At 50.1% G+C, this 13367-nt stretch overlaps 1 protein-coding gene across 5 annotated transcripts in view; it reads left to right on the forward strand.

Annotated features, from left to right (window-relative positions):
• The window catches only part of PLEKHA4 (pleckstrin homology domain containing A4), a 28375-nt gene that overhangs the window by 6726 nt on the left and 8282 nt on the right, over positions 1-13367 (forward strand). For 2 of the 5 annotated variants that reach the window (XM_036307240.1, XM_036307238.1), the window contains 10 exons: positions 157-372; positions 956-1235; positions 2205-2279; positions 4550-4597; positions 4731-4811; positions 5467-5616; positions 6534-6632; positions 11111-11251; positions 12480-12579; positions 12652-12728. In XM_036307240.1, the coding sequence (XP_036163133.1) occupies positions 157-372; positions 956-1235; positions 2205-2279; positions 4550-4597; positions 4731-4811; positions 5467-5616; positions 6534-6632; positions 11111-11251; positions 12480-12579; positions 12652-12728 (1267 nt within the window). The remainder of the gene's footprint in view (positions 1-156; positions 373-955; positions 1236-2204; positions 2280-4549; positions 4598-4730; positions 4812-5466; positions 5617-6533; positions 6633-11110; positions 11252-12479; positions 12580-12651; positions 12729-13367) is intronic. The other 3 variants (XM_036307242.1, XM_036307239.1, XM_036307241.1) reach the window with 2 other exon arrangements.

A 13367-nucleotide genomic window follows, 5' to 3' on the forward strand; every position in this document is an offset into this window, starting at 1 on the left:
CTTAGTTTCCCCATCTGCAAAATGGACACAGTGATTGATAGTGCACTGCCTCCCCCCCTTTTTTCCTGTGTAGGTCCCTGTGCCTTTGTCTGTGCATTGAGAATAAGGGCTGTTATGAGGTGCCAAGGAGTGTTTTTTTCTGTGCTCACTGGCTAGTGGGCGACCCAGGTCACCCGCACGCCCCCAGCCGGGGGAGGGCCCGGGCGGCCCCGGCGGTCCTCCGGAGGCGAACACGGGGGACGAGGGGCCCAGCTTAGAATCGCCGCAAGGCGCTCGGCTTTCCAGAGAGCGTGGCCGCCCTGGGCCGCTCACTCCCACTTCCCACGCCGACCTCCAATCTGGGCCCGGGATGCAGAGGACGAGGAGCCCCGAGTGAGTTGGACCAGAAAGTCTGGGAGGAGAAAGCTGGGTTGGGGGCGTGGCCTAAGAGAAGGGCGGGGACTGGGACTGCCGGGGGCGTGGCTTAGCGCTTGCTTTCTCGAGTGGGACTTGCTGGGGTTCCTGTGGGGTCAGAGCCTGGGGGGTGGGGGGCGGGGAGCCTCGAGGAGATGCCAAAAGGGGAGGGCTTTTGCAGGATCCGGCCAAGAGGAGGGTTCTGCTCTTAGAGCAGCGGTTCTCAACCTGTGGGTCGCGACCCCTTTGGCGGTTGAGCGACCCTTTCACAGGGGTCGCCTAAGACCATCCTGCATATCAGATATTGACATGACGATTCATCACAGTAGCCACATGACAGTTATGAGGTAGCAACGAAAATAATTCTATGGTTGGGTCACAGCATGAGGAACTGTATTGAAAGGGCCAGAAGGTTGAGAACCGCTGTCTTAGAGGGACCGGGAGACACCACAAAGGGAGACAGGTCTTTGAGGCTGACTTGGTGGGTGGTGGGGCGAGGGGCTCGAGTTGAGCCAGTCCCCCCCGATTCTCAGTCCCCCCCCCAATTCTCTCCTCCCCGCAGCCTGTTCACACCCCTCTCTCGCCCGCCCTCCCCTCTGAGCCTCCCCCGGCCCCGGTCGGCCCCTGCCCGCAGGCCCCCTCCCTCCTCCTCGGGTGACACCCCACTCCCCGCCAGACCCCATACCCCACTGAGTCGCATCGACGTGCGCCCTCCCGCGGAATGGGGCCCCCAGCGCCAGGCCCTTGCCCGGCCTCCCACTCCCCGCCGAGGACCGTCCGAGCCTGGGGGAGGAAGGCCCCCCCGGAGCCCCCAGCCCTGGCATCAGGAGGCCAGGACGCAGGTGAGTAGGGAGGAGATGGGGCTGTAGCTCCAGGCTGGCCTCCGGCCATTACACCGTCAGCATTTTGGGGATTGTAGTCCGAGGACCCTCCGCCTGGACAAGGGCGTGAGAAGTGGGGTGGGTTGCAACTGCCTCCTGTGTCCAGTTTGTCTTTCCAAGTTGGCCGCCTGCTATTTTCTCTGGGCATCTCGGGATTGGAGCCCAGAATATCCGCAGCTAACCACAAGAGTGAGAGGGAGGGCAGAGGGCAGCTCCCATCCGCCCTGGGGCTGTTTGGCCAGGCTTGTCTCTCTCTCTCTCTTTTTTTAAAAATATAGTTTATTGATTTTTTACAGAGAGGAAGGGAGAGGGATAGAGAGTTAGAAACATCCATGAGAGAGAAACATCCATCAGCTGCCTCCTGCACGCCCCCCACTGGGGATGTGCCTCCAAGCAAGGTACATGCCCTTGACCGGAATCGAACCTGGGACCCTTCAGTCCGCAGGCCGAGGCTCTATCCACTGAGCAACACCGGTCAGGGCCAGGCTTGTCTCTTTATTATCATCCTGTCTGTCCCTACAGCGACACTGGGCCGGAAAGCAGGTAGTGGAGGAAGTTAGGGGGCCCAGTTTTGAACCTCAAAGGGCCTCCCAGGGCACTTCAGTTCTGGGCACACCCACTTTATTTTATTTTTTTAAATATATTTTTATTGATTTCAGAGAGGAAAGGAGAGGGAGAGAGAGAGATAGAAATATCAGTGATGAGAGAGAATCATTGATCGGCTGCCTCCTGCACGCCTCCCTACTGGGGATGGAGCCCGAAATGTGGGCATGTGCCCTTGACTGGAATTGAACCTGGGGCCTTTCAGCCTGCAGGCCGATGATGCTCTATCCACTGAGCCAAACCGGCTAGGGCTGGGCACCCCCACTTTAACATGTGTTGCTAAGACACGCCAATTTCTAAACATCTCTTTTTCAATATTCCTCCCAGGCCCCCTCTGGCTCCTCCACTTATATCCAGCTGCCCCCAAGATCTCCTGGGACTCGGGCTTCCATGGTTTTATTGGTAAATATCCTGGGGCACCTCGAAACCGCCAGAGCCCCTCCCTTGCTTTCCTGGCTAAGCTGGACCTCATGTGGACTAGTGTGCCTAGACCGGGGCGGATGTTTCAAGGGCCTTGGGCAGGGGCTCCCATTCGTTTCCTCAGGCTGCCGCAAACCGGGTAGCATACATACAGACTATCTCTCCATTCAGTCATAGCACCTCCTAGATCTTTTACTTGAGTCTTAAAGTTTTTCCATAGAGATCTTATGTGTTCTTAGTTAAGATAACGCCCAAATACCTGACAGGCTTTTTTTTTTAATATATATTTCTTTATTGATTTTAGAGGGGAAGGGAGAAGAAGAGAGAGAGAAATGTCAGTGAGAGAGAATCATTGATCGGCTGCCTCCTGGATGCCCCCAACTGGGGATCGAACCTGCAACCCAGGCATGTGCCCTTGGCCGGAATTGAACCTGGGACCCTTCAGTCCGCAGGCTGATGCTCTATCCACTGAGTCAAGACAACTAGGGCTACCTGACAGTTTTTATAGCTATTTGAATGACATCATCTTTTAAATTATGTCTTCTAGTTATTGATAGTGTAGAGATATGCTATTTAAAATTTTTTTTATTGATTTTTTTTTTTTTTGAGAGAGAGATCAATGTGTTGTTCCACTTACTCATTCCATTCATTGGTGGATTCTTGTATGTGTCCTGACTGGAGATCAAGCCGCCAACCTTGGCATGATGCTCTAACCCCGTGGTCGGCAAACTGCGGCTCGAGAGCCACATGCGGCTCCTTGGCCCCTTGAGTGTGGCTCTTCCTAAGCCTTAGGAGCACCCTAATTAAGTTAATAACAATGTACCTACCTCTATAGTTTAAGTTTAAAAAATTTGGCTCTCAAAAGAAATTTCAATCATACTGTTGATATTTGGCTCTGTGGACTAATGAGTTTGCCGGCCACTGAAGTCTAACCAATTGAACTACCTTGGCCAGGGCTAGAGATATGCTATTAATGTTTATAGCTTCATCTGGCATGTGACATCCTTGCTGAATTCTATTTGTTCTGATCTTTGATTCTGCTGGTTGGCTTTTCTGGGTAGATGAGCATGTCATCTGTAAATTATGGTTTTATTTTCCCCTTCCTATTCTTTTCTTTTTTTAAGATTTTAAAATTGATGTTTAGAGAGACAGGAAGGAAGAGAGAGAAAGAGACATCCATGATGAGAGAGAATCATTGATTGGCTGCCTCCTGCATGCCCCTCACCGGGGATCGAGCCAGCAACCTGGGCATGTGCCCTGACCAAGAATCAAACTGGCAACCAATCCCCGCAGGCCAGGTCGAGGGACCCCACTACCAGTGGGAGCGTCTGCCCCTGGTGGTCAGTGCACATCATAGCGACTGGTCGAACAGTTGAACAAACAGTTGGACACTTAGCATATTAGACGTTTATGATTTAAGAAGGATATATATATATATATATATATATATACACACACATATATGTTGATTTCAGAGAGGAAGGGAGAGGGAGAGAGAGATAGAAACATCAAAGATAAGAGAAAATCATTGATCGGCTGCCTCCTGCACCCCCCCACTGGGGATCAAACCTGCAACCTGGGCATGTGCCTTGACCAGGAATCGAATCATGACCTCCTGGTTCATAGGTTGACGCTCAACCACTGAGCCACCCTGTTGGGCAAACTGACAACCTTTTTTTTTTTTTTTAAATATATTTTATTGATTTTTTACAGAGAGGAAAGGAGAGAGAAAGAGAGTTCGAAGATCAGCTGCCTCCTGCACATCTCCCACTGGGGATGTGCCCACAACCCAGGTACATGCCCTTGACTGGAATCGAACCCGGGACCCTTCAGTCTGCAGGCCGATGCTCTATCCACTGAGCCAAACCGGTTTTGGCCTGACAACCTTTTGATGCACAGGATGATGCTCAGCCAACTGAGCCACACTGGCTGGGCTGTTTTCTGTGCCTCACAGCGTTGGGTGTTACACGGTAACAGTGGCAGTGGGCATCCTTGGTTTAGTCTCAGCAGTAAGGGAAATGCCTAAATGTTTCCCATTAGTGATAATATTTGTTATAGCTATTTGTTAACAGAGCACGTTGTACCTTCCTAAAGCCAAGAAGCAGACAGTGGGCCTACTGAGGTTTGCTAACGCTTGGAACGAAGCTAACAAGGAGGGGGGTGTCTGTCGGTAGAAGCGGAGTGTGGTCAGCTCTGAGCTGTAGTAAAGCCCTGACCGCCCCGGTGACCCCGGCTTTTCTCCTCTTTCTCAGCCGGGCCCTCCCCTGGACTCATCCTTCCACCAAAGCTTGGAGACAGATGTAAGTCCTCCCGGATCCAACCCCTGCTGAGTTCCAGGGTTGGGGAGAGAATATTCCAGGTGTGTGTGTGTGTGGGGGGAGGGCGGTGGGGGCAGAGGTAAGAGCCAGATCTGGTCCTGTTCTCCTTTTTCAGACCCTGCTGACCAAGTTGTGTGGGCAGGACCGGCTCCTGAAGAGGCTGCAGGAGGAGATAGACCAGAGACAGGAGGAGAAGGTGGGGCTCTGGGCTGGGAAGACACCCAGCCCCTCCCCTACTCCCCCCCCCCCCCCCCCCCGCCCTTAGCCCTTCCTGATCCCCAGCATGCGGGGTGACAAGGATGTGGGAAGACACTTTTCCTCTCTTCCTGGGGCTGGGTGTGACTTCAGAAGGTTAATTTAAAAAAAAATATATATATGTTGCCGAAACCGGTTTGGCTCAGCGGATAGAGCGTCGGCCTGCGGACTGAAAGGTCCCAGGTTCGATTCCGGTCAAGGGCATGTACCTGGGTTGCGGGCACATCCCCAGTAGGAGATGTGCAGGAGGCAGCTAATTGATGTTTCTCTCTCATCGATGTTTCTAACTCTCTATCTCTCTCCCTTCCTCTCTGTAAAAAATCAATAAAATATATATTTAAAAAATATATATATATATATGTTTTTTATTGAATTTACAGAGAGGAAAAAAGAGGGAGAGAGAGATAGAAATATCAATGATGAGAGAGAATCACTGATCTGCTGCCTCCTGCACACCCCCTACTGGGGATGGAGCAGACAACCAGGGCATGTGCCCTGACCAGGAATTGAGCTGTGACCTCCTGGTTCATGGGTTGATGCTCAATCACTGAGCCACACTGGCCGGGCGAAGGTCATCTTTTTCCCTCTCGGTGCAGGAGCAGCTAGAAGCAGCCCTGGAGCTGACCAGGCAGCAGCTGGGCCAAGCAGCCAGGGAGGCTGCGGCTCCCCCTCGGGCCTGGGGGCGCCAGCGCCTCCTGCAGGACAGATTGGTCAGTGTGAGGGCCACTCTTTGTCACCTGACTCAGGTGAGCATTTGGGAAGGGACCTACCCTCCCAGGGGGCCCCAGGACTCAACAGGTGGTTCCTGGAGGGGACCCAACCCTAAGGACTCATGGGAAGGTAGTTCTTGAGAATCGCCCCCTCCCCGAATTTTAATCCCGTGCTCTTGTCTGTCCCAGAGGGTGAGCAGCCAGGAAAGCTGCAGAACGTAATTGAGTGGCGTAAGAGGGTGCGTTTGATAAGGATTCCTGGCGTTGAACCTCAGCTCCCACTCACGGAAGCTGTGTGAGCTTAGAAAAGTGACTTAACCCCTCTGGGCCTTAGATCCCATCAGATGCCTCTTATGTAAACTCGAGATGGAAAATACAGTATTTGCTTCATAGGGTTACTGTGGAGATTCCATAAATATACGTAAATGAATGAATGAATGAATATTTAACACGTAGGTACCTGGCATCTGATAAGCACTAGCTAAGTGTTAGCTATAAATATTATCATCTGTAAAATGGAAACATGAATAGCACCCGTAGCACAGACTTAAATGAGTGCCAGGAACGGCGCCTATCACACATGCAGTGCCTAATAAATATTCGCTGCTATAATTATCACTATGGGTGAGCAGGCTTCTGCTGCCCAGGAGTGCATCGGGGTGAGGTCTTGACTAGCCCAAGGACTCACCAGGGGTGCCCCAGGGCAGCACAGAGGTGAGGGTTCAGAGACAGCTGTCCTTTCTCTCCACTAGCAGCTCTTTGGGGTGGCAGGTTCCTCATAGGCGCTGGGGTTCCCGGTGGTCGGAGCCGAAAGGCCTTTGGGAATTGTAGTCCAGGTACTGCCGCAGGACACCAGGGACCAGGCTGGCCTTCTTCCCCCTTATTGGGAGTAGGAACGATCTAGCGGGCGGGCGGGCATGCTAACCCTGTGTCTCCCCTTTCTGGGACCCGAGGAGCGAGAGCGGGTTTGGGACACGTACAGCGGCCTGGAGCAGGAGCTGGGCACCTTGAGGGAGGCCCTGGAGTACCTGCTGCACCTCGGGTCCCCCCAGGTACGGACCGCCCTGTCCCATGCCCCCAAGCCCCGCCCTCCACTCCAGGTCCACCTGGAGACCCTTTGGGCATGCAAGCCCCGCCCACAGATTGGAGTACTTCTCACTTTATCACAAGCTCCTCCCCTTCTCTCATTTCCTTCCTTTTTTTCTTTTTTTCAATCCTCACCCGAGGATATGTCTATTGATTTTAGAGAGAGGAAGGGAGAGAGAGAGAGAAACATTGATCCGTTACCTCTCTTATGTGGCCCAGCCAGGGATCGAACCCCCAACCTAGGTATGTGCCCTGACCGGTCATCGAACCCACGACCGTTAGGTGTAGAGGACGATGCATCAACCAACTGAGCCACACCAGCCAGGGCTGTTTCCTTTCCTTTTAAATCCCTTATTATAGCCCTAACCGGCTTGGCTCAGTGGATAGAGCGTCGGCCTGCGGACTCAAGGGTCCCAGGTTCGATTCCAGCCAAGGGCATGTACCTTGGTTGCGGGCACATCCCCAGTGGGGGGTGTGCAGGAGGCAGCTAATCGATGTTTCTCTCTCATCAGTGTTTCTAACTCTTTATCCCTCTCCCTTCCTCTCTGTGAAAAATCAATAAAATATATTTAAAAGAATAAATCTCTTATTATAGTTCACACCAAGCTCTTCACTTTCAGACCTACCTTTGGCTCAGACCCACTGTCCCTCCGGTTTAAATCTCTCCTCTTATTTTGAAGCCCTACTCTCTGTGTCAAAACTCCTCTCGTCGGCCCTGTCCCCACCCTGCAAGTTCATCCCGACTTTCGCTGTTAAATGTATCCTCTGAATTTCCAGTCCTAAAGCCAGTCCCTCAGTTCGAGGCCCACTTCTGAAGGACAAGCCCTGTTGCTTCCTTAGCCTCAGACCCACCTCTTCTTCATGCCAGGCCTAGCAATCGAGTTTCAAAATCATCTATTTTTTTAAATACTCACCTGAGGATACGTTTTTATTGATTTTAGAGAGGGGGGAGGGAGGGAGGGAGGGAGAGAGAGAGAGAGAGAGAGAGAGAGAGAGAGAGAGGCATCAATTTGAGAGAGAAAAATAATTTGGTTGCCGGGAGATTGAACCTGTCACCCATGCATATGCCTTGACTGGGAATTGAACCCGTGACCCTTCAGTGCATGGAACAATGCTCCAACCCACTGAGTCACATTGGCCAGGGCCCAAATCATGTATTTTTTATTTTATTTTATTTATTTTTTATTGATTTCAGAGAAAAAGGGAGAGGGGGAGAGAGAGAGAGAAAAACATCAATGATGAGAGAGAATCATTGATCAGCTGCCTCCTGCAAGCCCCACACCGGGGATCGATCCCGCAACCCGGGCATATGTCCAGACCTGGAATCAAACCATGACCTCCTGGGTCACAGGTCAACACTCAACCACTGAGCCACTCTGGCTGGAGCCAAAATCATACATCTTTAGTTAAAAACATTGACTTCTGCCCTAACTGGTTTGGCTCAGTGGATAGAGCATCGGCCTGTGGATTGAAGGGTCCCGGGTTCGATTCCCATCAAGGGCATGTACCTTGGTTTCGGGCACATCCCCAGTAGGGGGGTGTGCAGGAGGTAGCTGATCCCATGTTTCTGACTCTCTGTCCTTCTCCCTTCCTCTCTGTAAAAAATCAATAAAAATGTATATATAAAAAAAAAACAACCAAAAAAATAAACATTGACTTCTATTAAATGTGTACTTACAGATTTAAGCCCTGACTTCATACTAACCTCTCCCAACTTCTTCCTAAAATCCACCATTTAACACTAACCCCCCGCCCCCCAGGGGTGTTAAGTATTACTTACCACCAGCAATATATGAAGAAAATAATAAATACATCACAACCAAATTGGGTTTGCTACGGGAATGCAAGGTTAGTTTTAACACTTGAAATCAGTCCATGTATTTCACCACATTTGGCAAAATAATAGGGGGAAACCACATGGTTGTCTCAATAAATGCAGGGGGAAAGGACAAGATTCAACACCCCTTCATGACAAAAGCTCTCAGCAAAGTAGAAATAGAAGGGAAGTTCCTTAATCTGATAAAAGGTATTTATAACAAATCTACAGCAAACATTGTAGTGGTCAGTGAAATATGGAAAACTTTCCTCCTGATATCTGGAATAAGACAAGGGTGTTGCCCTAGCTGGTTTGGCTCAGTGGATAGAGCGTCAGCCTACGGACTGGAAGGTCCTGGGTTCGATTCCGGTCAAAGGCACATGCCTGGGTTGTGGGCTTGATCCCCGGTGGGGGGCGTGCAGGAGGCAGCCGATCAGTGATTCTCTCTCATCATTGATGTTTCCACCTCTCTCTCCCTCTTCCTCTCTGAAATAATAATAATAATAATAATAATAATAATAATAATAATAAAAGACAAGGGTGTCTGCTAGCACCAGTTGTAGCCAACATTGTACCAGAGGTTTTAGGCAGTACAAGTATGAAATAAAAAATTAGGTATAAGGACAAGAAAGGAAGAAGTGAAGCTATTTTTTTTTAAAATATATTTTATTGATTTTTTACAGAGAGGAAGGGAGAGAGATAGAGAGTTAGAAACATCAATGAGAGAGAAACATTGATCAGCTGCCTCCCGCACATCTCCCACTGGGGATATGCCCACAGCCCAGGCACATGCCCCTGACCGGAATCGAACCCGGGACCTTTCAGTCCGCAGGCCGACGCTCTATCCACTGAGCCAAACCGGTTTCGGCGAAGCTATTTTTATTTACAGATGACATGACTGTGTATATATGTAGAATATCCAAGTAGTTTCCAGCTCTCGTCGGTTTGGCTCAGTGGATAAAGCACCGGCCTGCAGACTGAAGGGTCCCAGGTTCGAATCCAGTCAAGGGCACATGCCTCAGTTGCAGGCTTCTCCCCGCTCTGCTCTCCCTGGTCAGGGTGCATTCAGGAGGCAACTGATTGATGTATTCCTCTCACACTGATACCATTTCTGTCTTTCCCTCTTTCTTCCACTGTCTCTGAAAACCAATGGAAAAATATCCGTGGGTGAGGATAAATAAATAAATGCACACATTTTTAACAACAAAAAACCAAAAGACCACAAAATAATTTCCAGAGACACTATTAGAATAAGCATATTTAGCAAGGTCACTGAACGCAAGGTTAATATCAGTTGTCCTCATGTTTGCTAGTGCCAAACAATTAGAAAGTAAATAAACAGCAGTTTGTTTTTTGAAAATATATTTTTATTGATTTCAGAGAGGAAGGGAGAGGGAGAAAGAGATAGAAACACCAAGGAGAGAAAAATCATTGCTTGGCTGCCTCCTGCACGCCCCCCACTGGGGATGGAGCTTGCAACCTCGGCATGTGCCCTTGGCCAGAATGGAACCCAGGATCCTTCAGTCCACTGGCCGATGCTCTATCCACTGAGCCAAACTGGCTAGGCCTAAACAGAAGTTTTTATAATTAACACAAACAAATTAAATATCTAGGAAGAAATCACAGGAAAGATTTGCAAGATACCTACGCTCAAAGCCACAGGACAACATTGAGAGAAGGTAAAGACCTATATAAATGGGGAGATATACCAAGTTCATGGATAGGAAAGAGGCACTAATGCAAAGATGTGGTCTCCCCAAGTGAATTGCCCCAGTGGGGGTCAGCAACTCCGATGCAAATCCAGAAGAGATTGTAAACTGACCCTAAGTTGCATTTGGAAGCACAAAAGGCCCAGAGTAACCTAGGCAATCTTGAAGAACAAAGCGGGAGGACTAATACAACTGGATGTCAAGCCTGACTGAAAAGCTATTGTTAATAGCACAGGCTGGCCCTAACCGGTTTGGCTCAGTGGATAGAGCGTCGGCCTGCGGACTGAAAGGTCCCAGGTTCGATTCGGGTCAAGGGCATGTACCTTGGTTGTGGGCACATCCCCAGTAGGAGGTGTGCAGGAGGCAGCTGATCGATGTTTCTCATCGATGTTTCTGACTATATATCTCTCTCCCTTCCTCTCTGTAAAAAATCAATAAAATATATTAAAAAAAAAAAAAAGACAGAGGTAACACTGCAGAGCATGTAAAAAAGACAGCGTGGGTGATAAATGGTGGTGAGGTGACGGGATATCCATATGGAAATGGATAGCCACAAATGCAGCCTCGATATGCGCACGTAGTCCATTTATTTATTTATTTTTATTTTATGTATACATTTTTTTATTGATTTCAGAGCGGAAGGGAGAGGGAGAGAGAGAGAAACATCAATGATGAGAGAGAATCATTGATTGGCTGCCTCCTGCATGCCCTCTCCTGGGAATATAGCCCGCAACCCAGGCATGTGCCCTTAACCGGAATCGAACCCGGGACCCTTCAGTCCGCAGGCCGATGCTCTATCCACTGAGCAAAACCAGCCAGGGCCATAGTCCATTTCTGACTCCATAAATACAGCCCAGCTGGTTTCAGATCCTGCCTGTGGCCTATCACCTTTAACCCTCTTGTATTTTCCCACCCCCAGGACAGAACGTCCGCTCAGCAGCAGCTGTGGATGATGGAAGACACCCTGGCAGGTCTGGGGGGGCCCCAGAAACCACCCCAAAGCACTGAGCCTGACTCCCCGTCTCCTGCACTCCAAGGCGAGGAGTCCTCAGAGAGAGAGGTGAGGTTTACACACCTCTCTTCCCATCCCCAGCTTCCTGCCCCACCTGCCCCTGGCCAAACGCATCACCCACTCACCTCTTTCCCTCTCCTTTGACCAACTAACCAACCTCAGACGAGTATCCTAAGCTGTGGAATCCTGAGTTTCCTTATTTGTTACCTGTGAGCGTAAGCCAGGGGTGTGCTGGACCCACTCCCCCCCACCCCCTACCCCCCTCAAGGGCCAACTGCGGGCATCACTTCCCAGCTCCACATTCAGTGACGTCCAGTTGAAATCGACCACGGTGGGAATATTTACACCACGGTAATTGGCAAACATACAAACCAGGGCTGTTTTCTCCCGGAGAGGCATTGCTTAAACATTTACCAGACACTTCTGATCAGAACCCCACCTTGCGGAGTTCTGTAAGGAGGAGAAAGGATGCCTGGGGAGTGCCTGACACAGAGTCGGCCCTCGGGGGCAGGAGCCACTATTGTCTCATCGGGGTTAGGGCCGCTGCCTGCCGTGACCTTCGGAGCATGCATGGAGGAGCCCTAGGTTGAGACCCCTGCCCTGCCTTCTTGGTGACATCAGTCACTGACTGAATTCTCTGAGCGTCAGTAGAATAAGAATAGGTGTCTCATAGATTTATTGAGGGGATTTAATAAAACAGGAGAAGTACTGAACACCATGCCAGGTGCATCATCATTATAAAACCCCCCACTTATAATGCCCCGCCCTGTGCCAGGCACCGTTCTCACGGCCTTATGTGAGGTTTCAATCCTCATATAAGAAGTTTAAATGTGGCCGAAACCGGTTTGGCTCAGTGAATAGAGCGTCGGCCTGTGGACTGAAAGGTCCCGGGTTCGATTCCGGTCAAGGGCATGTACCTGGGTTGCGGGCACATCCCCAGTAGGAGATGTGCAGGAGACAGCTGATCGATGTTTCTCTCTCATCGATGTTTCTGACTATCTCTCTCCTTTCCTCTCTGTAAAAAAAAATCAATAAAAAGATATATAAAAAAAAAAAAAAAGTTAAAAAAAAAAAAAAAGAAGTTTAAATGTGACCCAGAGGGGTCGAGTAACTTGCCCAAGATCACACAGCTAATGAACGGCAGAGCGGGGGTTGGTCATCCGGCTTCTGGTTTTGATCTTAATCCTATTGCGCTGTGTCTCAGTTGCCAGGTGCTTAATACGTGGTAATAATAACGATGCTGCTAATCATTTTTCCTCTTCCCCAACCCATCCAGAGTCTGCCTGAATCCTTGGAACTGAGCTCACCCCGGTCCCCAGAGACCGACTGGGGGCGGCCTCCCGGGGGGCACAGAAGCCCTGCCAGCCCTCGCTCAGGTGAGCACCCTGGGCCTGGAGGGACCCGCATGGCATCCCCTGTCCTCACAACGCCCCGTTCTGCCCTTCCAGGTGTTGGATCTCCCAGGATCTCCCAGGCTTCTAGCCCCGAGGGTCGCTGCCCTCCCTCCCCACAGCCAGGAGCCAAGGTAGGCAGCCTATTGGTCCCCTCCGGCCCATCTTGTAACGTTCCCATCTGGTCAGCACGGATCACCCACTCTTGGGGGAAAGGCTGGGAGAGGGGGTTCGGAGGCCACAGCCCAGATCAGAGAGAATGTGACTTAAGAACATTGGGATTACATTTTGTCTCTGCCACCGCTAAGCCGTGTGACTTCGGGCCAGTTACTAAACCTCTCTCTGCCTCCATTTTCTCATCTGCAAAATGGAGCCAATAGCAGTGCCCACCACCTAGAGCTGATGTGAGGATTCAAACTAGATGAATGCCCAGAAAGGGTTGGAAATAGTGCCTGGATATAGTAAGGACTTCATTCATTCATTCATTCATTCATTCATTCATTCATGTATCTATTCATTGACTCAACAAATATTGATTCAATATCCACCTCACTGTCCGATAAGGTAGCCAGTAGCCACATGTGGCTGCTTAAATTTAAACGAAATAAAATTAAAAATTCTCTCACACTCACCACACTGCCATTGCTCAGGAGCAGATAAAACATTTCCGTCACTGAAGAAAGTGCTCACGCACAGAGGTGTTTAGGCGCTGAAGTCGCAGGTGTGAACAAAACGAGAAAAAAAAACTTTTTTTTTTCCCTTATGAATCTGGT

The sequence above is a fragment of the Myotis myotis genome, unplaced genomic scaffold (genome assembly GCF_014108235.1).
Source record: "Myotis myotis isolate mMyoMyo1 unplaced genomic scaffold, mMyoMyo1.p scaffold_m19_p_45, whole genome shotgun sequence".
Lineage (NCBI taxonomy): Eukaryota > Metazoa > Chordata > Mammalia > Chiroptera > Vespertilionidae > Myotis > Myotis myotis.